Source organism: Aulostomus chinensis, chromosome 15, assembly GCF_037954235.1.
Source record: "Aulostomus chinensis isolate RoL2024-O1b breed Wild chromosome 15, RoL_Achi_v1.0, whole genome shotgun sequence".
NCBI classification, from domain to species: Eukaryota; Metazoa; Chordata; class Actinopteri; order Syngnathiformes; family Aulostomidae; genus Aulostomus; species Aulostomus chinensis.
In genome coordinates, this window is record NC_141334.1 from 19,537,799 (window position 1) to 19,563,709 (window position 25,911).

Genomic DNA, 25,911 nt, shown 5'->3' on the forward strand with positions numbered 1-25,911 from the left:
ATGCAAAATGGTTGTGCGGTGGCATGATAAAAGTTGACATTTTCCTTTTCTAATTCAACGCTTCCTTTGTAAACAAACTTGTGTGTTATGTGTTCGCACGTGTACACGCACACAGCCAAGCACACACATTGCAAATAATGGTCAATTTCATTATCTGCTCTCAGACTCAGCAGATGCAAACAAAGGGGGGAAATGGCAGGAGATATGCCAATCATTTATCGTTGAAAGACGTCTGACAAAAGAGGCCCTAAAAACCTGACAGCTTTTCTTTTCTGTGGTATGTTAAACATCAATCCCCAGTGCAGTGAGCTCTTGCAAAAAAAAGGGGGCCAGAGACAAGAAACCCCTGTGAGAGCTCTGACTCCATTCTTAACCCTATGCAGGTGGCATAGTGCTAACACAGGAAGCAGGAGTGCCTTTCAGCGAGTTGAGGGTGGAAACTTTGTTCTGACCCAAAGAACTGCTCTTGGAGATTATTTAGATGGGTACAAAGACAGCTGAAAGACAGTAAACTGTATTCTACACATTCATGATCTTCATCATGAATGTGTAGAATACAGTTTACTGTCTTTCAGCTGCCAGTCCCAATTTTAGATACTCTCTACAACTGTTTAGCAGTGCTGTGCTGTCAGAAATCGAATATTTGTTGTTCGAAGTCTAAACATCTGTATATACAGCAAAACAAAAAAAACAAAAAAAAAAGGCCACGCTTCTTCATAAGATCATGTCAGTGCACTCAGGCAGTTTTATCAAGTATGGTCCTCGAGTTCAAGAGAATAGCGTGACCCCTGTTCTTAGTTGAATCCTACTACAGAGCTGACCTTTGAACTGTGATTACAGCCAACATCCCCCCGCAGAGTGACAACTGCATCTCTGCACATTCCAGGAAAACATAGCCAGCTGAAGACAGTGAGTACACCAGAGAGGAGGAGAGACACAGACAACGTACGCTAGTTGGAGAGCAGCGCTGAAGTTTACAGTCTCACCGAATGCATTTCATCCCCATTGCCTTTTTCACAGAAGCGGGGAGATTTCAGCATGCAGCACAGAGGGGCTGCTGATGCCACAGGTCTGTGCACAGAGGGCTCACTCACCATCCGGAGAGACTATTTGGACAATGTAGGTGTCAGACACACTGCCTGTTTGGAATAACAATTCAGTTCAGACGCTACAAAACACCCTCTTGTTCCTTTAAAGTGGAGGTTCAATAAAAACTAGCTTAACTGCTTGTGGAGTGTAACTGCCGAAAACCTGCGATGAATTTCTGCTGTGTTTGAATTAGTATATAGCTATCAGGGGAAAAGGTCTGCATTTACTTCAAACAGGCACTGAATGACATGCCAGAGATTAGCCTCTGAAGGTCACAGTCTTAGCCTATCCTTTCAGCCGCTTTTCACAACACAACCTCAGGCCCTTTTGAACAACAGGAAGAATGTCATCTGGTTACTTTTCAAGGCACGGAGATACCATTCACTGTGGCCAACAATGGCTGCAAACAGGACCAGAGGGTTAGGAGGTTATAAAGAGCCCCATTCTAAGTGCCGCCCGCTCTCCGGCTCACTGCACGCACACAGAAAAACACACCCACACACTCAGGCCTGGAGAAGTGGTGCAACCGATGATAAACTGAGGAGGGTCATGGCAAAGTGCTGTGTGCCCGACGCTCACCTCAGCAGCCCTCTCAGCTCAGCCTCCATCCCTTCCTGGCACAGCACTGAGCCTCTGACACCAGCCAGGCCTTTACAGACGATGACCTAAACTTCATTCTTTAGGTTATTGAGTCCCGCTAAATCTTAGGAAGTTAAAAACAACAACACTTTTACAACGATTTACTAACTTTCCTACCAAGAAGATAAACAACTTTGACTGATGTTTACAGTACAGTTCTCACAAGAGAGGATGTGAGATAACTCAGGACATAATTACGCACAAACAATGAATAGTAAACATGAAACATAGCAGAATTTCTGGTGAATAATAGTAGGATTCTACTTAAGACATTTTACAATGTGTTAACTGTGAAGACCTACTCTCCATTATTCAGGTTATAAGGCTTGTCCCCAAAAGACTCAGGCTACAACCAGAACTGAAATTCTGTCTCTAATGAACCCTCTGAAATATTAAAAATAAAGCCCAATTAGCCGACAGCATTTTACATCTCCTCCCCCTCTAATCCTCTGGTAGCTTAGCCTCATCTAATGTCTGTGCCAACTATGACACTTTGAGCTCCCTCCATCCTCTCCACTTGATATCCCCAACAGCTTTACTGGTGCTCTGTTGTGGCATTCTTTCTGACCCCACAGACCGGGTCAGGCTGTGAGTCTTTCTGGCAGTGGCTAATGATGCCCTGATATGTAAAGCTGGCATGGCCATTGGAAAACTGCAGCAATAACCACAGACATGCTAATGGTGTTTATTAGGATTACTTAAGAGTGATGTGGGACTCGCCTCGCCTAGCAACCTGTTATTGCAGAGAGAGAGCATGGTACTGGGGGTGGGAACTGTTGGTGTGGGTCAGTGATCCGATGCAGACAGCCTTATCTTCTGCCATAAACAACAGATAACAGCATCTGCCCTGCTCCTCTGCTGTTCCTGTGAGATGGAGGTGGATAAACCACCCTGTTGTCTCCAGTGAAGAGCCTGATCAGACAGAGATGCTGTCCTAGACTGAGCCTTGTCCCTCCTGCTGCGCTGACTGCTGTTATTGCTGTGAATGTCATAGTAAGGTTTAGATTCCTCCCTGATTGCCCTCGGGCTAAAGACACAACAATTCCTAAAAGCCCTTTGGTATTAGGTTGCAGAAGTTGCTGCTGGCTTAAGGCTTCTGGTTTGCTGATATTGCAAACTACCCAGCAAGAAGAGAGCTTTTCGGCCTAATTGGCCTTGCCAGCTAACATGCAAATCCATGCAGAAACAAGTCACATGTTGCAAACAAAGACTCAAAGTGCATCCTAAAATCAGGGCTACGGCCTGCAGTCATTTGGCACAACACAAAACAAGCCATGAACAGCTGACCCACAGACCTGTAGGTCAGTCCTTGTTCTCAGAGGTATCCAGAAACTGCCCGTGACGTCCTAAACACCTGATCTGGATGCATCATTTGGCTGCAGTACTTTACTCCCAAGCTGACTCATTTTTGACCCTCATGCTGTCTCCTGACTTTTCCCACTCATAAAAAACAACCAAACATCTGCTCCCTGTTTCAAACTAGACTTATACAGCTGAAAAGACATCAGGTGGCCTCTCTGAGTGGTGGGCGGCTACACGGGTGAGTGTGAGCCGACAGCTGCACTGGTGACTGGGGGACTCGACGGTAGAGCTGGCTGCTACCATCATTGATACCTGCCTCATTTAGCAAATGGATGAGGATCTAAAACTAGCCAGGTGAGGAAAATAAAAATCTGCTATGCACATAAAATCCACAGAAAACACCTGCGAGAGATTTAACATACATGGGTGCCCACTGGAATATGAAAGGAACAAATGCATTGGGGAGAGTGCATGGTTACACATTTCCAATTCAAGCACCATCTCTAAAATGCTACATCAAATGACTGGCTTCAGCTCGTGGCTCATTCCAGCCGAGAAAATTATTGCATCAAAAAATATGCTGGTTATCTGAAACCACTTCAGAGACAACAATCACAGAATCAGGACGGTTACTAATCAATGTGTTTTAATGAGCTCCCAACAACAGCTGAAACATAAAAGCTGCTCAAGTTCTCTTGCTTCCCTCTTTGTACCTTGTGATCTGTTATTCATAGTCTTGCACTGAAGTCTCCCAGAAATAAAGAAGAGCTTTGATATTATCCTCTTATTACTGCTGTCTGAAACAGTCGAATCAGAGTGTTTGGCTGACACACACATGCAGAACCTTCTGGAACACAAAACATCTGGCGGCCTGACCGATTGATTTTACTCCAGTATCACCTACTAATATCTGCTTTGCCATTTTCTTAAACAAGTCTGAGTTACGTGTACTGGGGTTACACACACACACACACACACACACACACACACACACACACACACACACACACACACACACACACACACACACACACACACACAGAGTACTGTATTCTCTACTTTAAAGCAGTCATGTAAGCTCTCTGTACACTATATATTCTTATGCAATAGTTTACCCTTGACTGTCTACAAGCAACTGAGGCCAAAGCAGCCAAGATGCTGCACCAGTATTTTATTGCAAATTACCCTCCTCTGCCCACAATGTGAATCAATATGTTCCAATATATTTGTCAGTGGCTGGCTGAAAAACCCAAAGCAAACTTGCTTTTCTGTCAGTTTGCTTTCAGCAAAGACTCTGGGTTTGTGGTGACAGGTCAAAGAGTCAGCACATGACTCGTGGGCAAATGGAACACAGTCATTTTCTACAATGCTGACACAAACAAATGAAGTAGGTGTTCTTGACGTTCCAGCTCATCTGCTACTTTTATAATTTAAGAGCAATTAAAAGTCATTTTCTGCCCTAAAGTGATAAACTAAAGACTTCAGTTGCATTGTCTTGGGCAGAACCTTTGGTGATAAGCTGTAATTTCAGGCAAGAGTTTGGTCCTCATCTCCCACAGTTAACTTCAAAACTAAAGAGTGTTGGTATGGTGTCACAGACATACAACTGAGTCATACAATGGAAGCCAAGATGGTCTTTGCATGTTCTACACACCCAAGTGTTTGCGCACCTGACCTGATATGTTTCACCATTACAGAGACATCTGAGGTATCAGTAGCTTTGATTTGGCAACATGGGGACGATGTTGTTGGCCCTGCCTGTGACTATTATCGTCAGGGATTGTAAGCGCTGACTGGCTGTTGAACAGAAGTCCGGAGTATATGTATTTAACATTCTAGCAGTCTCTGCTGACTGGCAGTGTGGCCAAACTAAGTGCTGATGCAATGACAAATAGTCTTGTTTAATTCTTTAGATTGATGAATCAAGTCCACGTTGGTAACTAGCTCAAATGTCTCAGTAGTGGTTAACCATGTGATGTTGTCAGATGTGAGCTTCTGAGGTTGGGGACAGCTAAGCTAAGTGTCCACAACCAACTGCTTAACATAAGGTTGGCAACTTGTAAACAAAGTCTGGATAAAACCACCATTAACCATTAAATGTCTTGAAGACCTACATTCCTGTCTAAAAGATACCTGAAATGCGAATAATCTATAGCAGTAGAACAGCAATTGAAATATTCCTATCCTCTCCCTGCAAGAGCGGACTAACAGACCATGTGTTCATGAGGAGAGAATAAACACAAACAACTGAAAATCCAAAGTCATACGAATGATGCCAATAAAAACAAATGACGACCAAGCTCCTATGAAAGACATGAATGAAGCCTAAAAAAAGTCCTAAACCTGCTGACTGATATAAAAGGCTCACCAATTGCCTATTGCAAGTCATTCAGCACAAGAGATGTCACCACAGACACCCCATTCGTAGTACTTGGTAATACTGTAAATGCAAGGGTTTCTCATTGGTGAGCCTACATTGTTCTATCTCATTCTGCAAAAGACGGTAATTCAAAAGGCATTTTTAATGAAAATCTTTGCGATTAGCACTTAAATCAAAGGTCAACCAACACAAACTCTTAGTTCAAACATTCAAGCTGTGAGATGTGTTAGCACAGAGGTTGTCAGACAGCAACGCTGCAACACAACTTCTCTCTACATATCTGCAATTAGATTTCACATCCAAGCATTTTACAGATGAGCAGAGGCCTTCCAGTCATTTGCTTCTCAAACCTAATTCATCTTCATTGCTCTGGGAAACATAGCACCCCAATGCAAAAAGGGTTCCTTCCTCCTATATGCACAGAGTCCTGCGGTCTGAGTTTCCCAGACAACAAGGTCTGAAATTTAATTATCTGCTCTCTGGAAAACGTAGGGGAAGAAAGCTATATTGCAAAACTGCACTTCTAGCCAAGTAATGTCAGACTCTCGCTTGAGTAAGCACAGGATATCTGTGAGCACATCCTCCCTGCTGTCATCAACATGGTTACCTTTGTTATGCTAACGGACAGATAGTCATATTTTGCATAAGGAGAGGTGTCTTTTTTCACTTCAAAACATGCAAATAGTCTTTAAATCTCTCAGTTTTATCATCTTACCATGTGCAGAGCAAATCTGATGCCTTCCATAGTCCAGACAGTCACAACTGCGGTATGTTTGAATCATATCCGTCCAGCTCCATGACATTATAAACGATAAAGCCAGACTCAGAGCAGCCAAAAACAACACGGACACATTGTGGGATCATTAACATTCCGTCGTGTAAAGATAAGGGTCGGACATCGATAAGATCCTATTAGTTCAGCGCGCCCTTAGGATACCCGAAATTTGATCAGAGAGAGACCCTTTCCTTCGGAACATTATGGCAAAAAGAGAGATCTGCTCTTCTGAAACTACTCCTGCCCTCCTCCTCCTCCTCCTCCTCCTCCTCGGTGGTCGAGGTTGTGCGGCAGGATCAGGCAGGATGAGCCCGGTGACGTCAACCCTTTGTTATCACCTTTAACACTTGCCTTTGCAGGTGTAAAGACCTTTCTCTCATCTCTCTGATACTAAATCAGACACACGGAGGCGTGCTCAACATCAGCATCACGGCTAAAAGTGACCGACAATCTAAATTTGGATTTCAACAGACGTGTCCGAACGAGAATAACGGAGACAATTTAGGCACAGTAAAAAGCAGGAGATAGCCATACTTCATCCAGAAAGGTAACTTACTATTTCCCTCGAGGGGGGTGTCGGGGGGGCACAAAACTGTAAGAATCATGGCAATAAAATCGTAATGATGGAAATATAATCACGGTGATGAGTTGGGAGATAAATTCAGCTCTAATTAATCCTTACAGATTGCTGTCATCATGCAAAAAACAACTAGCCAAGCAGCTCATTAACATAATCCCAGTTCATTCAGACAACACTAGCCCTCAACAACTATTTATGTCTCCTATTCTGCGCAAGTCACATATTTTTGGCTAACAAGAGCCAGTTAAACCGTAAGGGTTTCTGGCATACGTACACCAGACCAGCACAGCAGCGGTAAACCCGCAGGTTGCCAGCCAGGGTGCCAGCTGACTGCCTGGGACCCTGGCTAGCTAACCTAGCCAACCAGTCTGAAACATACACATAGTCCCATTGTTGCCTTCTCATTCCGCTCTTTCCCAGTATCTATAATAAAATATATGGGGATGTCACGCAGTATCGGGCAGCAGCTGTGTTATAAAAATGCAACTACTTACTCTCCGTTTACCTCTGAGAAAGGCATCGTTTAGTTCGTCGCCATGGTTTAAAACGGACAGATTTTCTCCCGTTGCCCTGCGCTGCCGAATCACTGCTGCTGCTGCTGTCTGCGGCAGCAACTTCCGGCGCATGCGCATTAGCTGTGTACGTTCCAGACAGCGCTGTGCGCTGCGCAGGACAGTCCGGAGTGGTTAAAGGTACAGGCGGCTGGACTTTCTATTGGACCGTTTAAAGGCTTTACATTTATATAGAAGGTGTATAAATTAGCGAGATATTGAAAAAATGATTTTACATTTGTAATCTGCTGTACCAACCTTACATATCATATCATACCATATCATATATCATATCATATCAATAATTGATCATTATTATTATGGTTATAATGATTATTGCTGTTATTTTCATCATGATTGATACCAATTGTTTATGTGACGGCAGAACTATATCATGTGTGTACTGCATGTGAATTCATGTAAACATTCACAATACAAACGGAGCAAAAGAGAGGAAGTAGCTTGTGGAAATGCCTTAATGAGTGACGCATTCTGGTTGAACCAGCAAGTCAGAATTTCTGAGTTTCAGTTGAAAATATTTACTTTTTAAAGACCAGCAGTGGACAACACCACTGACTAACTTTTAAGAAGACAGATTGATGAAAAGTTAATGAGAAAACTTCTCATTATCATGATTAACTGCCTAAATAACCATTTTCATCAGGATTATTCTTTCCTATAGCAGAATATACAATTTGTAAATTATTTTTCCTGGGTAAAGGTTAAAGCAGGATTAGCTTTAAGGTATGTCTTTAATTCCAACCTCTCATCAAAATATAAAAAGAAAGACAGCAATGTACTGATTGACAAATCTGTGGCTTCAAAAGAGGAGCTCCAAAACAAAATATGGTCATGACTTTTCAATATTCACAATATCTTCACTTCATACCACTACAAGTGGTCATAAACTCCATATGGCATCTTCTCCACTGCATGAATGTTCAAGGAATTTATTGTCCTTTCCCTAAACGTCACTATTTTATTCTCTGTTTTGGGCTCCTGATAACTGCCCATTTTCTTTCCAAAGCACACAGTTAACAAAATAAATGCCTGATGGGTTGTTGCACCTTGACTGCTGCAACAATAAAAAAAATAAATAATAATAAAAAAAAATTAAAAATCAAACAGCAAAAACATTAATCATAAGTGTTTTTGGGATTCACAGGCAGGAGATGGCTATATAATTATTGAAGCCTTTAAAGGTGAGACAGCTTGGTGACATTTTGGGCTGGAACAAAATAATTATTTTAATAGGAGTGGTATGAATACAGATAAAAAACAATATACCAGCAAGTGTCATAGTTGGTGGTGGGTGAGTTTTTACTAAAAATATTCAAAACAGTCTGAAACGCCTCTGCTGCTGTGTATTTTGTATTTTGAACATCTAACCTGATGTTGCCTGCACATCAGCACAACAGGCCTAACTGTTACACCACCGCAACATGCAGCTATACTGTCAAAGTGCATCATCATGCAATAACCTCGGTCCCCTGAAGGGTCAATTGAGACAAATATCACAAACAAAATTGCCCTCCATTGAACTGCAGTGGTGGCAGCCATGTATTTTGGAATAATCTGTAATTAAAGTAGATTCTATATGCGTGGTTGTATGGAGGTTTACCGGAAACCGTGGGCAATAATTTCCATCATCATTACTGCTTGTACCACCATCTTCATGCATCCTGAATTTGTTTTTCAAAAGATAAAAACTTGAGAGAAACCGTCTCAGTCAGTGTCACATGGCCTGTGATTTGATGAAAGGTTCTATTTGTGCAGCCTGATGCGTATAGCTCCCTAATCAAAGACTTATATTTCGGTGACAACTAAAATAAATTACACCATTACCACCGCCCACCTGCCCTCTCCACAGCATTGACATCATTTTATCATCAGAGAGAGAGAGAGAGAGAGAGAGAGAGAGAGAGAGATGGACAACACAAGTGTGAACAATGTGCTCACAGCTGTGTAATGTCACGTCAGGTTAGAACCTGCATCAAAATAATCAGATTATATGATTAGAGGGGAAATTACAAACATTTCTGGAATGAAGCATTGTGACAGATAACTCTGTGGCCTTGGCGCCGATGCGGACAGCCAAATTTAGGCCTGCAAGCATCACTTCCCCCATCAGCGAGTGAAAGAGGGTAAAATTTGTTCTGAAAGCCCAATCACACACTGCACTCCAAGTTCAGCAGGTGGGGAAGCAGCAGCAGCAGGCTCCATCAGGCAATAATACAAAGTTAATGATGCAGAATGGTGTCTTTCTCCATAGCAAAGAAGACGTCAATACAGGATGTTTAAGAACGCTGTTCCTAATTACGCTTTTTAAATTCACTACTGACGTGATTGATGATTTCAAAGGGAGGCATTATTGATCCACTTCACAGACAAGTCCCATCGATTGCAAGTCTAGAAGGAATAAAAGTTTTTTTTGTGGATTTTATCTCCCCCACTGAGAGAGAGAGATTGTACAATCAGAGCATCAGTGTGACCTATATGGGTAGTTTGGGAGCTAAATCGCCTCTTTTATAAATCAGTCTGAGCAGGGATGGAGAAGTGATTGCTGAATCCAGAGACCTTGAGGGACCATCAGCATGTAAGTCTCAACAGTTAAGTCTCGTTCATCAGATGTGGAAGTTCATCCATCTATACATGAATCTTTCACAACTGCCCATCTGTGTTGGAGTCTTCAGCATGAGCAAGTTGGTTTAGAGACAGTCAGCCAGCTGTGCAGCCTCACGCCTCTCGCCGCAATCAGCAATGATAGAGTGATGGATGCTCTGACAGATTGTTTTTCCCACCTCTGCTCCCTGTTGACATGCCCCATGGCTCATGGTTATTATTCCATGAACTTTGTTATTCCTCATGAGTGGTGAGGTCCTCTTATTAGTGGAGAAGCTGCCAGTTATTGCATGTCTAATCCCAGCTTGTGTCATTGCCGGAGCAGATCAACAACAGAGCTTGCCAGAGCGTAACATGATGCAGCAGAGACATCACCTGGTTTGGCTGCAGGAAGTGCATTTTATATATATATATATATATATATATATATATATATATATATATATATATATATATATATATATATATATATATATATATATATATATACAGTTTACAGGTTTCAGATGAAGTACAGAAAACAGGATTGATTAGGAATCAACAGCCAGCTGAATCGTTGCAGTAGAGGGAGGTTTTCCATCACACTGCGCTGAGTCTCATTGGCAAGTGCTCTTCAAACGGCAAAATGGGCTACAGCTTATGATTAAATAGTCTGCCGGCAAAGCCTTTTTAGAGAGAGAGAGAGAGAGAGAGAGAGAGAGAGAGAGAGAGAGAGAGAGAGAGAGAGAGAGAGAGAGCGCTTCCTGAAGGCCAAAGTTAATGCAGTCATAGAGAGAACTCTGATACACTCCCACGTGAAATGGCCATGTGAGGAAAGCCCTGAGGGAGAAAAGGCCTTGAATGAATTTGAGAGAGAAAGAGGGAAAAAGAGAGCGAGAGAAAGAGTGGGAGGAAGGCAGATAGAGAGAAAGTTTAAACATTACTGATCCTCAAATATCCTTTTGGTTTCTGGTTCAATTGGAATTCGGCAGTAAGTGTCTGCTAAAAGCTCCATTTTTGTTGCCCTTCCATTGCTGAAGAGCTTTTAGAGTTAGATGATGACAGATTGTGAGCTACCTGATACCCTTCATCATCCTCCCCAGTGGAGGTGTTTGTTCTGCCCAGAGCGAGTCCTCTAGGACTAACAAACAGCCAGAGTGTTTGATGGACTACGGGGAGACATCTGCTCTGCCTGGCTGTGACGTAGATAATGAAAACAACATGTTACATTAATCAATCAATATGCAATGTGTATCATTTTAGCCCGTTGATTAACCCTCCAGACATCAAATCAATTTACCAGCTTGAGTGGGTATTCATGCAGTATTTTCCTCAGGTTGGTTATTACTTTGAATGCTGTGAATATCCACAACAACACTGTCGCAACTGTGCTTCGTGCACCCTTGGGGATAAGCTCTGTTCTGAGCACTCAGGGGACAAGAAGGAGAGAAAATTCTGTGCAGTGCAATCCGATTCGTGGTTAAAGGAGCACCGTCCCTCACAAAACAATCCATAGAATATCACCTGAGCCAAAAGATCCTGTGAACCCTGTCATCCTCCTCAAACTGTGAGTCGCTCATGTCAGCAGATGTTCTCATGCATTGTGATGAGGTGATTTGAATTTGCCATAGGCTGGTTTTAGCTTCTGAATGCTCTACCTGCTGTAGACAGGTGGTGCCCAAACTAGGGCCCAAGGAGTCCTCAGGGAGTTACAGAGGGTGTGCTGCGAAATGAAGGATAATTCAATCCTACTGTTATTTTAGTTTGTTGTATTACTGTGTCAGCACTTTACATATCAACATGATTCACCACCTGCAATCCATTGGAACAATGTCACCTCTGTACTTCTTTTTAGCTGATTTAAAATTCACTATTTTGTTTGGTCCTTTTTTAATTTCTTTTTTGATTCTTTTTTTCTTATAAAATCATGTCTCCTCTCCATTTTTTTTTTTTTTTGCCTGTCATTTTCCAAGGAACTGAGTGTTATATTCTGGTACTCTTTAGTGGAGTGCAAATATCATTACTATAACATAACAAAACAACCTGTCAGACATATTTTGACGAATCAACATTGTGACAAAAACATTATAAACAGAAGTAAGACCTCAAATCCGAATCTGCTTTATTCACCAAGTTTTAGAAAGAAGTATTCCCCCTGTTCTTTAATTAAAACAAGGAAAATAGCCAGGCAAAGGTAAAGAAACATTAAAAATTAATTTATGTATATATTAGTATTTATAAGTATGCGTGGAAAAACAAACAAGTAAGTATGTAGATAGGGAACAATGCTGCAACGGAGCTTTGAAAGATTGTTTTAGACCATATTTTAAGTCTAAAGCTGAGAGTACCGAGAGGAAGGACTGTCCTGTAATGAAGGTGGCGGTCGCTAGGTGGCGGTGTGGCGGCGCACTAACACCTCTGTGAGGATGCTCTTGACAGCGGATGTTGGTGCTCTTTGATTGAACAACCATGATGTCTTCCTCCGAGACAGCAATGTGAAGGCGAACTAACGACTTACCTCTTTCAGATTAACGTCAAACAAAGTAATATCATCTGACATCAGCAGTTAGCGACATTAAAGGCTCATCATGGTGCTGAGTGTGTGCAGTCGGCTCGCCGGGGTCTCCGCCGTCTTCTCTCGCCTCGCTGCGTCTACACCACGGGGACCTTCGTCATTGCTTCTCTCAGCGGGTCAGTGTCAGACGTCTTAACTTTGTTTACTTGTGTCTTGGAAGTACATTTTGATATTACCAGTAAAGTTTAAGAAAAACAAAAGGATACCGTGACCACGAGCTCAGGGGCCTACACAAATCCTTTTCCAGGTGGCACAGCGGAACCTCTGGCTGGAACCTCCCGAGCTAGCAGGTTGAATGCATTTAAGGCTCTGCTGTTTTCGTTTAGTTAAAACGACGTGTAGACGTGCAGAGTGGCAGGAAAAAGAGTAGGCTTTCTGCTTCTGAAACTGCGCCCTGGGGAGTAAAGCTGTCTAGGCAATACTTTGAACAGAATTTATCTTGGAATATTTTGAATAGGGTTGGAAACATGATGGAAACATAAACACAATCGATCCTCCTTACACCTTAACCCGAACTGTGGACTTAGCAAGTGACCAGTGGAGGGCAGCAACAGTCCTCGTCTGCAGCTAGACTGCCAGAAATTAAAAGAAGAAGAAGGTCGGGTTTTTTTGTTTGTTTGTTGTTGTTTTATTGTTTTTATACCTCCAAAATTGATTTATTTGCACATCCACGCACATTTTTCACATTTTAACTCAGATATTTAAAGGTCTAGTCAGGGCCCGGAATCATGCATGGAATCAATTTAGATGAATTGAACATTTGTAATTCATTATTTTTTTAAATAATTGACAGTCCTTATTTTAGATATATATTCATACCTAACTTTATGCTTTCCAGATGTCATGTTATAGAATTTAGTAAAATTACAACTGCATTTATGGTAAATGAATTGATTCTTTTACAAAATAGAAACTATGTGTCAGACACAAAGATTTTAGAAGATGTCTGTTGGACGGAGATTTGACTGGCTGGACCGGACGCATCTTTATGATATCGTAGAACACGCCTTTCAGATTCTTCAGTCCAGACTTCTGAATATTCAAGGCAAGGCAATTTTATTAGTATAGCCCGTTTTCACAAACAGTTTGTCTCAAAGGGCTTCACATGGCACCATAACAACATCCTCTGCCCTTAGACCCTCACATCGACTGAGGAAAATCTCCATAGAAAACCCTTTTAACCCTTTTTTTTAAATTCATTATTTTTGTTTACATTAATATGAGATTTAGAAAACTTTGCCATTATTAAAAAGTATATATATATATTTTATTTCTACCAATATTACAATTGCAGGATTAAAATTTGTCATTTCTGGCCGATGTCTCAATCTGCACAAGCCATAATTTCAGCTCTTTGTTGAAATTCATTTCATGTATATGTTCATCACAGTTGGAACGCTGAACAAAGGCCATAGTTAGTTAGGTAGATCATCATTAATCTCACTATTGTGTGAACTAAAAGAACTGGAGTGTTAGAACTTCAAATGTGCATCAATAACTTTCAGTTGCCAAATATGACAAACAAGAAAAACAACAAAATATTTTGTTATTTTCTTTAAAAAAGGCTTTATTGTGGTCAGTCCTCAGCTTTGGGCCTGATGCAGCAGAGACTGAGAGTAGTTTCATTTAAAATAGAGCTCTCAACAGGCCTGAAATTTACACCCCCCCCCCCCATGGTTTTTCTCATAAACAGCATCCATTCCATCAGAATCTAGAACCACTGCAGGCACTTTCCACACATCCAGCACAACAAGTCGCACACTGTCTCTTCACAAAGTTCCGCCATTGCTATTTGGTCTTTGTGTCTGACTCGAGCTACCAATCGGGTAGCAACACTGCCCCCACGATTTCTGGTGGTACTGCTCTGTTTGGTTCGTATCTGTAAGCTTCTTGGAAACGTGCAGAAATACGGACGAAATGAATGCAGAGGACGGACAAAAGGCTCCGTCTGGATCTGTATGCGTATTTAACGTTGAGCATAAATGGGCCTGTAGGCTGTGTGCATCTGTTCACACACACAAGATGATACTGATGTTTATGACAAAGATCTGCATCTTGTCAACGTAATGGCGATGTTGGTACGTTTACAGGAAACGCTGCCTGCAGCGGAGGAAGGACGAGCTCACTTTTCTTCTCTCCTGCGTGTTTCATCACATCAAAGGCGTTTCTCAACAGACTTGGGCGAGGGGGAGTTGTGGAGGCTGATGGCAGCTATGAATGCAATCCAGCTTCCCTGCCACTAGACAGCGGTAACCAGACAATTGTCTTTCAAGATTAACATCACATTCATCATTCTGATAAAGTGTGGCCGTTGAAATACTTAATTTTATTTGTTTCCTTTTTTCAGACCAGCAAAAAGCCCTACTACTGAGAACTCCAGATCAGCCGGACAACTCAAAGCTCTTGAGAGTGGCTATAATCGGCGCCCCAAATGCAGGGAAATCCACGTTGTCCAACCAGCTTCTTGGGAAAAAGGTCTCCACTGTCCCTCCTTTTAACCTGCACACTGTGGATGAAATGATGCTCAGTGTGTGAAGTCGTATCTTTTTTTTTTTTTTTTTAAAGGTGTTTGCCATGTCAAAGAAAGTCCACACCACACAGTCTCGCGCGCTGGGCGTTTTCACAAAGGACAATACACAGATTGTAAGAGTTTTCTCCCCACTGTTCTCCCTGATGGCCAACCTTTGAACGCTCAAATGAATCTGCGTTTTCTTCTTTTGCTTTTAGATTCTACTAGACACCCCAGGACTCACCACTCCTTCGAAGGTCAAAAGGTGCCAGGATTTTTTTAGATTTACCACAAAAAAATGTCTTTGTCCATGTAGCATTAGCGCTCAAGCTAACATGCGCTCCATCTTCACAGACACAACCTGGAGAAGTCTTTGCTGGTGGATCCCTGGATCTCCTTGAGGGAGGCTGACCTGAGTACGATACGCCTTTATATTTATCTGTACTTGAGTCTAACAGCCATTGAAGAGTGAAACAGTGTTTTATTCATTCTCAGTGGTTATCGTGGTGGATGTGGCTGACAGATGGGCATGCAGAAAGCTGGACGTTGAGGTGCTTAAATGTCTGGCCCAGCACCCAAACATCCCAGCGATACTCGTCCTCAACAAGGTATCCTCCTTCCTGAACCCTGTGCCACCAGCTTCTGCTATTTGTTTCACATAGGTCTCATAAACACACACAGCAATGATGTAGTTGCAGTATCCAAACGCTACTCAGATTTTTTGTTGAACTCTCTAACAATTGGGTCTTAGAATACTTAAATGGCCCAATTCCAATCTGTGATAAATAAAGCATAAATGATCAGATTAATGCTTTGTATGTTTATGTTTTGTTGATTAGAATATGACGGTTGTCAGGAGGAGAGACTTTGACTGCGCTCTCTCAGCGGTGCTGAATCTGCTTTTTAGCACCGACCGCAGGCATGGGAAGAGGCTAAATAAAGAGAACGAATAAATCCAAATAATGTTTCCTTGATAGCACAACAAGAAACACTTCATTAAGGAACTCAGTTCCTTTTTTTCTCTTCTCTCTCTCCCTCTATTTTTCTCACATACACACACATGCTGCTTTCATTCATTATTTTATTTACCCATCCAACCAAACCCATTATATTTTCTAGAAAGACATCCCAAAAAAACCTACCCCATCATTATTGTTCAGGATACATGCTGGATCTTCTGTCTGAAATGTATTGATCTTTCCTGAAGCAGCTGGGCATTGTAGTTTCCAGCTGGGCATTGTAGTTTCCAGCTGATGAAAACAGCAACATATTAAGATGCGACTGCACCCAGTATTTGTCTGTCGAGCAACAGTGAAGCTCATTGATTTATTTGTTAATAGTTTTTTGACAACAAGTGACATCTATGGGACGCAGACATAAGAGACACAGCCTCTGGTTACACAGTTAATTCATTGGTGGCGTACAAGAAGAAAATGTTTGTCAACTAGCTTTCACAAAACATTCGATCCATAGCCTGAGCTGTTGTCCTGTCTAACACTCACATCTCAAAGGTGGACCTGGTGAAGGCGAAGGATAAGCTGCTGGAATTCACGCAGAATCTGACTCAGGGGGTTGTGAACAATCGGAAAACACTGGTGAGACGAGTCATCAAGCGAGCTGAGAGGCCTAAGAGGGAGTCAGAGTTGTTGCTTGATGAGGATGACACGGGACCTGAGGGTGGAGCTGAGCCCAGCCTGGTGCAGAGCAAAGAGCAGCTGAAGAACCTGGTCAGCCAGAGTGGCTGGCCCCACTTCAAGGACGTGTTCATGCTGTCCTCCTTGGACCGAGAGGACGTGGAGGTGCTAAAGGTGTGAGGTCTTTAAACTTTCATTGTTTTTTGGTGCTTATTTGCTTGTCCTTTTATTTCATGTGTGAATTGTCTCATCAGGCACAGCCAATAGACAAGTGTATTTCAGCTATTTTTTTCCTCCACTGAAAAATCTTTTATATTTAACAATAACTCATCTCCTCCTCCAAGAGCTACTTCATTAAAGCAGCCAAGCCAGGACTGTGGCAGTACCACAGCAAGGTCTTGACTGACCAGAATCCAGAAGAAGTGTGCACCAACATAATCCGAGAGAAGCTCCTCGAGTATCTGCCACAGGAGGTGCCCTACTCATTGACACAGGTGACTAATGGAGCTTGCCTCAAGGGACACACAGGACAATAAGCTGACAGCCAGCTGACTGCACTGTCACTTCCTGCTAGCCTATATAAAGCCCATTATACTCTTAGCCTTGATGCAGATGCAGCTATTGTCCCCCACCTGCCTCAGAGGCCCATTTTGTCATCTGTAATTCCAACAGAATTTTCACCACACGTCCTTTTTCATGTTGGCCTGTGTTTACTCCAGCAGTGCAATATTCTTGCGTCCTGTAAGTCAGACTTTATTGTTATGCGAGTGTACACAAAAACAAAAATCTGATATTTGAATCTGGCTCATCTTGAAGACGTCATGCAAACATAAGCAAAGAACTCTGGGATATGTAGTTAGTATACGTCACTATGAAAATGGTTTCTGTAAGCCAGAAGCTGATAAGGTGGATGGTGAGGGAAGGGGAAAAAAAAAAAAGATCAAATTAAAAACCACGCTGCAGCTTTTACAAATCTCTAAAAAGTGGTTGCTAACAAATGGCTAAACGTGTGAAGCTAGTTGATGTCAGGTATGTGGTGTATTTGGTTTACAGCTTACAGTTGGTAGCCTGATGATTGAACTTACGATTCAAAAATCCCGAAAGTGTTCATTCGAGAAGTTCCATCTGAAAATGTGCACGTCTCATAAACTTGACTTCCAGAATAACCCAAAATCCATGGTGACGCTAACTTCTGGGATGGCTCCATACAAACAAAAACAAACAAACAAAAAACTGATCCCTGCTGCACTCTTTAACTCTAAATGTGGAAACTCGTATTTCCGCTGAACTATCTTTATCCTAAAGAGTCGAGTTGTTTTCCTCTCAGTATCATTTTGGAGCCACTGCAGCACTGCCTGTGTTTTCTGTCTTCGGTTGTTGAGTTTTATTTTTTTTTAAATGAGCATCTTCTCAATCTGTTTCAGTTTATTGAAGTCTGGGAGGAGGGAGAAAAGGGAGAGCTGAATATTTCCGTCAGACTTTATGCCAACAAAAGCACTCACGTGGTAAGAAGTCACTGCTCATTGACGATCATTCACTCTTTGCATGCAGGAGGCCTGTAATCTATGTAATGTGATAATTGATAAGATGGACAGATGTGACGACAATGCAGCACCAACCTTTTGGACTGATCCAAGTCAAAGTTCAGTGGCGAGCGCGTGCCTGCTTCCATCACCAGCATCTGATATTTAATAGCCTCTCTCCTATACCACCGGATGCCCTTTTTCCTTGTGTTTTTAACTTGTAAATATTTCAGCAGCCTTTCTAAACCATACATATTTGATAGGAAAGAAATATTGAAGCTACATAAATAGGGCTGGAAAGTTTCACAGCCAATGAATTTCAAGAAGAGTGACTCAGACCAGTGCCATTGTTTAGCTTTGACATTCAACACTCGACGAGCAGATCTACAGAGTTGAGCTTCCCTACAGAGAGCGTGCCTATTTTAAGCCTTATCCTCTTTTTGGTACTAGTTTGAAGAGTAGCAACCATTTAGATGGTGGTCAAAAAGAGATGTAGCAGGTGTATATATGACCAGTTGAAGTACATGATAATGGAAGGTGAGACATTTCGACCCTCCTCAAGGGATTGCAACTCTGAAAATACCCAGTAAACCTGTGGATTGCTGCAGTAGATAAAGTAAAGTTACTGGACTGTAAAAAATCAGCTGATTCTGAGAGGGTCAAGTGGGAATGTGTTTCAGGATCTTGCTGGTTCAGTGGCGTCTGATGTTTCTGTGTTTCTGCAGAAGATGGTGATTGGCCCCACAGGCCAGATGGTATCACGTATTGCCCAGGAGGCGAGCGAGGACCTGAGTGGAGTCTTCCTGAAGGAAGTCAAGCTGTACCTCACTGTAAAGCTGAGGAAGGAAGCCAGGGAGTGAAGGACATGGATGACAGGACTTGGAAGGCTTGGAGGACTCTTCCATCAGTGGAGACCTGACACATAGAACATGAGATGTTGTCATGAGTCTGACGTGGAGCTGCATGGTGGAATATATTCACTGTTGCGCTGAACAAGTGCTACTGTGGACAAAAGAGACTCCCATAAAACTTGATGTGTCTGTAACGATGTTACCTCGATGTTTTCGTCTCTGAGGAAACCATGAGGGATGTCCCTCAGTTCAAATCAGCTACACAGGCTGCAGAATAGACTCGAACATGCAGTTACATTTATTTATAAATGATAGATTTCAGCCAGGAGACATGACAGTTTTGGTGGCATGTTGGTGGCAGAGCTGGTTTGGCGGGTGGTGGAGAAGACTGATGGCTTATCTCTGGCTGTCAGTGCTTTTAGTTGGCGGGCGCCTCATGCTAACATGGACGGTAGATAAGCTGAAGAGGGACCTGCACAATCATGTTCACTCAAACGTCCCTGATGTATCGTCCAGCTCTGTTCCTTCCATCAGTCCTGCATCACTTTAGCCTCCTCCACCCCATTCTGCAACCCTCACTTTCTGTTCCACCCCTCTCCCATTTGTTGTTTTTTTTTTTTTGCTTTTTTGGCTCTTATAAAGCCCAGCTCTGCCCCCAAGGGCTGCTGGATTGTCTCCCTAATGGACGGCAGAATGGAGCACTAACCTGATGCTAAAATGGGTCAGATAATGGTGATTAGATTCACTCCTGCTGCTGCAGCCTGTGACTCAACTCCACCGTTACTCTGTCCGGGGCATCGTGATGAATAACCAGCTGGTGGCCTAAAGCGAAGATGAAGATGAGGAAAAGAGGGAAAATGTTTTGAATGTCTCACAGAAGTTGAGTCAGACCCTGAAGCTCCCTGCTTCCGCATGTCTGGGAGGTTGATTTTAAACCAGCCTAAATGACATTTCTCATTATGACCTATTCTGGTATTAGGAAGTAGCCAACAGCTCATTGAGCTGTTGTAAAAGCAACATAATAACATTATGTTGAACCAGGAAAGGCCTTGCTTTTCTGTGCTCTCAAATATACTGTTTTTTTTATTCCCAATAAATCTATTCTCAGTGACCTCTCATTTTGTTTTATTTTGCATTTATTTAACGTGGACCATTAGCAACTCTTCAAGTGAAACGATGCTGACATCTAAAGTGCTGCTCTGCATTGCCCAAATTCAGATTTTATCACTGACGTCATCTGAAAACATCACCAGTTCTTAACTGAAAGATAGCAGCATTGATGTGATGCTGGCAGGGGCAGCACGGCTCCGAGGCAGAGTGGCCGTCTAGCAAACAATGAGTTGCTGGTTTGATCCTCACTTCCCCCGGTGATCATGTCCAAGTATCCTTGAGCAAGACACTGAACCCCTAATTGCTCCTGATGGCCCTGACGGACTGGTGACCCGTCCCGGGGTGAACCCTGCCTCTTGCCCAACGTCAGCTGGGATTGGCTGGGCCTTCCTTCATGAAATGATCTCACACAAAAATTTGTTCTCAAACACCAAAAGACTTTTGCAGCCCTCAGTTTAGTTTTGCAGATGGAAGCGAAGCCTGGTGGTTATTTGTTCCATCTGCTGTATACTGTATCTTGTGTCACTGTCTACCCGTCAGGCTCGCAGTGACTTAAATATTAGAAGAGGTCTGTCAGGAGTTACAAATATCCGGCAGGCATGCTTCCTTTCTTGTAAAACTAAATAGAGGGTTAGAAAAACATGTTTAAGAACAGATTTGTACATTAGAAGGTTTAATTAGTGAGGACCGATTTACTGCTCCATGTCTGCCACTCCAAACCAAGGAGAGTCTGGGGGACTTGCCCTCGCTGGAAGACCCTTTTCCCCTCTTTAATGGCAGCTGCGCACTATTTGTCAACTGGTTGTGACAACCAACATGTAAGGCACAGTTACTCACAGAGAAAACGTCCGCGTTTCACGTTTAGGTTTTCTCAGACGTTCAAGTGACTTCTCAACCATAGGGTGGAGTGTGGCAAATAATAGGTCTTACTGATAGATGTTCTTGAGTCAAGAAAACTTGAAACGTAAGCATCGGGGTTTCCAACGCATTTGGAAAAGTTTCGGTTAGAAAAGTATTTGAAACTGCTCCACAGTGCGATGTGAACTCCTGCTGGATTCCTCATTCAGGTCATCGTAGTTCTCCGTGACACAGAACGTCTGCGCTGTCTGGAACGGCTGCATCCCAGTGATTAGACAAGTCAGCTCAACTTTATCAATACAGCACCATTCGTACGAACACGCATCACAAAAGGCTACCATCAGTACAATTTTGCATGTTAAAACTCTAAAAGCAATGTAGAAAATAGATGAATTAAATTCAGTGTCAAGGATTCATTTATATAGAATTATATAAAAGCATAGCTTTAACTGTATTCTAAGTTAATAGAAACATTAAAAGGAAAAGGCTTGAATTTTAATTAGAAACCAGCAAGAGAGCATAAATTCAGATGGCGACCTCACTGATACGATTATGAGACACACACAGAACGTTTAACCCCCAAAATAACAGATGACCTGCTTTCCTTGTTCTTTGCTGTATGGTTTTTAAAACAATAGTTTACAATCGTCTTCATGGTTGGTAATAAAAGAATTCATATTTCAGGAACTTTCTGAGTTTAAAAACATCGTTCTTAGGTGATATTTGCCGTGATAGACGCAAAGTTGTTGTAATGACTTTGTTAAAGTGAGACGTCAAACTTAGATCTCAGGTAATTTCAAGTTCTCAAGTTGGTGATTTTAATGTGTTCTCTGAGACCACCAAGCTTCGAGTGTCGCTGCCTTGGGCCCAATCAAAATAATTTGAGATTTACGTTGTTGTTTTATTCTAACAAAAAAAGTTTTTGCCATCCAGGTAATGAGTTTATGCAGCAAACCGGTGTTATTTGGGGAGTAAGTGATATAAAATAGTCAATCATCAGCATACAGATGGTTGTTAGCCACTGGAACACTCTTTAGATCAGCCAGCACGTGAAAGTTGTGCTTCAAAAAGCTTTATTTCACATGCAGTACATCTCAAAAACGGAATCAAAAGAGTTATAACACCGGTCTTGCGAGTCTTGCCGTTCGTCCTCCTGCTGCTCCAGTAGACAGTGAGTGAGAGCCATAGAACCCTTACCATTACTAAAACTCAGTAATGGTAACGGTTTGACGGCCCTCCTCTGAGAGTGTGTGTATGTGTGTGTGTGCTGATGCTGTCAGAGGGGGGATGAAGCCCTGGATAGTACATCATCTATACTGTAGTGTCTCTTCAATGAACTTACAGTATAAGATGATATCCTGTCCAGGGCACAATTTCCAACAGTTAGCAGCCTTTTCCAGCTTCGTTTGACTTCTGGAAGACGAAGTTAGAGGACTCATTAATGATGCATTGAGAGAAGGTCAGTATAAAATCATCATCATCATCATCACAACAACAACAACAACAACAACAGATTATATCATGTATATTCTAATATTCTGTCTGCGGTGTCCATGTCATGGATCTTTTTCCTCACCACATGTTCTCTTCTATGTGTCCATGTCATGTTCACGGCCTCCCACTGTTCCTGTCTGTTTGGCTGCAGCACTTTAAAGCCCCCAGCTCATTATCATACCATGATGACATCTGGGGCGGTCCAGACTGAACAGCCTGAACTTCTTATCTGCTTCCATCCTGGTTGCCTCTGTCCAATGACAGCCAACACCCTGAATACACCCGGCCAGACTTTGCAAAAGATATAAACTCAACACTGTATTTTGATTATTATCTTAAGACTATTTAGTTACTTCATTGAGATCATAAAAAAAAATATATTTTTTTTAATAGTTTTGTATCAGCGTTGACTTTTATACAGGAATCCTTTTGAAATTCCTTCAAATTTTCTTTCACTTAAGCTACTTTGAAAATTATATTTGCTGGTCACTGGGATAAAACAAACCCAGCAGAGACGTAGTGTTGCCGATGAAGTTTAAAATAGTTTGGTGCTTTGTCTCACAGTTAAACAGGAAATCAAATGTTCACCATCCATCTCTTATGTCCTCTGTAGCCGACAGGTCTGTGGATTTATGAGACAGGAATTTAATACTTGATACGTCAGCTGTCTTGTTATCTGACTTGGTAAACTTTCATTTTCGCAGGCTCAGATGGATTCCTTTTTATTGCACGAGTCTCACACGTCCTCATCCATGCAGCATCTTGTCTTCTTGAAAGTCCGTCTTCAACCCTGAAACAAAAGGAGACTTTTTTTTTTTTGGACCAGTGTTTAAACTCGAGCAATTAACACCCGAGTGTGACATGTCGTGTCACACGTTTTAACAGCTTTTACCAGGTTTACTATGAAGCGACTCTTCAAAAACCACACACGCAGACGGAGTTTGGAGTTAATTTATCCAAGTTACACACCCACCTTCATGTTTTTAACAACCATCAAAGGATTTTGAATTGCCAAATGTGAACTACATATTTTTTTAAAAAAAAGTGGGGGCTAGGTGGGTCTTGACTGTTCCCATGGTAACCTAGTTTGGGTGTGGGAGCTGGTTTGAGGGTGTAAGCACAGATAAGGATGGAGGTAGGGTTATCTGGGTGGTTTTCTGTCACTCTTGCTGGTTATCTGCTGCAGAAGGGCAGACAGATCTACTTGTGCTCATAGATACGTTTTTGTTTTTTTTAAATTCTTATATTGTGTAAGAACAAAACCATGCCGTCATTAAGTGACAAGGCGACTTGATCTAAGATGACCAGGTGGGAGGTTGATGAAACTGTAGTTGCATGAAAGAAAATGATCCCCTAAATTTGTGAGTTTTATTTGTCTAAAAGGCAATTTTAATGCTCTTCCATCATGTTGGGCTCTAAACCCGTCCACCCGTTGTCCCCCATTCCTCTACCACGTTACCGCCTTTCTCTACTCCTTTCTCACCCCTGTTGCCACTATTGCTGTTATCATCTTTTCTTTAAGTGGCTGCTTTTCTTTTTTTATGGAACTTATTCTCGATCTGCTATGAAGCTAAACCTCTCTGTCTAAATCCCCCTACATATATGATATATCGTCACCCTATAATAATAATGGCATTAGTCATAATTTCAAGTTTTTGGGAAAACACACACACACACAAAAAAACGTAATCAAATGCAGAGCATATGATCTTTATTAATCATCCATCCATCCATTGTCATCTTCCGCTTATTCCTACACATTAAGGGTCGCGGGGGGGCTGGAGCCTATCCCAGCGTTAACGGGCGAGAGGCGGGGTTCACCCTGGACAGGTCGCCAGTCCATCATAGGGCCAACATAGAGAGACGAACAACCATTCACACTCACATTCATACCTACGGTCAATTTAGAGTATTCAATCAGCCTCGTCCCCAAATTGCATGTTTTTGGATGGTGGGAAGAAGCCGGAGTACTTGGAGAGAACCCACGCAGACACGGGGAGAACATGCAGACTCGACACAGAAAGACCCTGTGATGGAGCCGGGACTCGAACCCAGAACCTTCTTGCTGTGAGGCCACAGTGCTGACCACTGCACCACCATGCTGCCCCCTTTATTAATCATGTCAAACAAAAAAAGCCTTGGCAGTGGATGACTGTTGACATACAGAGAACGTTGTGTGTCAATTATGTAACATTAAAGAGTAAAGTGACTGAAGCAAGTTTTCGAACATTCTCGTGTGACTTTGGCAACTTAAACTTGGCTTAAACTGCCCTTTCATTGGATAGTGCACACTCAATACAGAAATAACCCTGAGTTAAATGAAACAGATGTCGGGTAAATCAAATCGGTCAGGAGGCGTTCCCTTTCCTCACGTCTCCAGGTCTTCTTTCTGGGTTTTTACTGAACTTAACTCATTTCCAACATCCGGGTTTTGACAACTTTTTGAAACTTGACTATTAACTGTCCTTTAATTCCGTAAAGCAAACTCAGAAAGTAAATAACTCAAACCTAAATTGAACAAATGTCAGGTCTATCAAACGCTGAGGAGGCACGTCCCTCTCTTCACTCGTCCAGCTCTTCCTTTCCTATCCCAGTTCTATTCAGTTTATTCCCTGAATCTTCATTTTCGGCCATCTTGATTTGCTTAACCATGAGGCAAATTGTCAAAGAAGTGATGACACTCGACGGGCGTCAGGTGTTTCATTGACTAATTCTGTTGCTTCTTGAAGAAGCCGCCATCATGAAAGCTTTTTTTTTTTTAAATTGCCTGTCAGACATTTTATCCTTAAGAATCAAAAATGTTGACTTAGGCAAAAAATAACATGGCCTAAGTCACCTTCTTGACTTAGGCCATTGTCCTATAGGGCAGTGGTTCCCAACCTTTTTTGTCTTGTGTACCCCTTGAGCCTTTTTGTCATACCATGAGTACCCCTTCACTCATACGTGTTCATGATTCTCCAAAAGTAGAACATAACACAACTGAATATTCAACGCAAGTCATTTTATTTCATCTTCTTAAATTGAACATTTAATATTCGGGCATTATCTTCTTATTTAACTCAAATTAAACATAAAATTATATTGCCTTCAAGGCAATAAAAATTATAAATATAAGAAACAATATTATAGTAAACGTTTGTATTATTAATACTGTATTATTAATACTAATATATTATTCTTATAGTGTTATTATTCATGGAGTTATTTGCCGGGACTTCACCGCAAAAGTAACACGTAGGCTGCGGTGGGTCCACAGACGTCGAAGTGAATCCATATAAAATATAGTTTTCACTATACTGCCTTGGTTTAGGTTTGGAATCTTTCTTGCGTTTGTCGGCGGGCTCTTTTCCCCCTCCTGGATCCACAGCAACTGGACGTTTCAGCCATTTATCCATGTTTACCTGCAGGTAAACAGGTTCCCGCCGTTTGATTTTGGTATG

At 42.0% G+C, this 25,911-nt stretch overlaps 2 protein-coding genes and 1 long non-coding RNA gene across 6 annotated transcripts in view; 1 reads left to right on the forward strand and 2 right to left on the reverse strand.

Annotated features, from left to right (window-relative positions):
* The window catches only part of fam222ba (family with sequence similarity 222 member Ba), a 30,088-nt gene extending 22,704 nt beyond the window's left edge, over nt 1–7,384 (reverse strand). The window contains exon 1 of one of the 3 annotated variants that reach the window (XM_086226594.1): nt 7,271–7,384. The gene's annotated coding sequence lies outside the window, so the exon portion shown is untranslated. Of the gene's footprint in view, nt 1–6,125; nt 6,428–7,259 lie in introns of those variants that run through there. The other 2 variants (XM_086226593.1, XM_086226595.1) reach the window with 2 other exon arrangements.
* A 4,964-nt stretch (nt 7,385–12,348) lies between these two features.
* eral1 (Era-like 12S mitochondrial rRNA chaperone 1) lies at nt 12,349–20,127 on the forward strand. The gene is made up of 11 exons (XM_086226818.1): nt 12,349–12,608; nt 14,583–14,741; nt 14,840–14,967; nt 15,058–15,135; nt 15,220–15,266; nt 15,356–15,417; nt 15,497–15,609; nt 16,513–16,809; nt 16,980–17,129; nt 18,060–18,140; nt 18,884–20,127. Exons 1-11 carry the CDS (start codon nt 12,506–12,508, stop codon nt 19,016–19,018), a joined length of 1,353 nt encoding a protein of 450 aa, XP_086082944.1. The 5' UTR covers nt 12,349–12,505; the 3' UTR covers nt 19,019–20,127.
* Nucleotides 14,223–22,618, reverse strand: LOC147249095 (uncharacterized). Of its 2 annotated transcripts, XR_015119505.1 has the most exons (5): nt 22,554–22,618; nt 22,320–22,390; nt 19,716–19,831; nt 16,144–19,073; nt 14,223–14,998 (listed from the first exon to the last, which is right to left on the reverse strand). It is a non-coding gene; the product is annotated as an uncharacterized LOC147249095 (long non-coding RNA). The 2 variants fall into 2 exon arrangements; XR_015119504.1 differs by lacking the exon at nt 14,223–14,998 and having other exon boundaries at nt 16,101–19,073.
* Nucleotides 22,619–25,911: the final 3,293 nt, after the last annotated feature.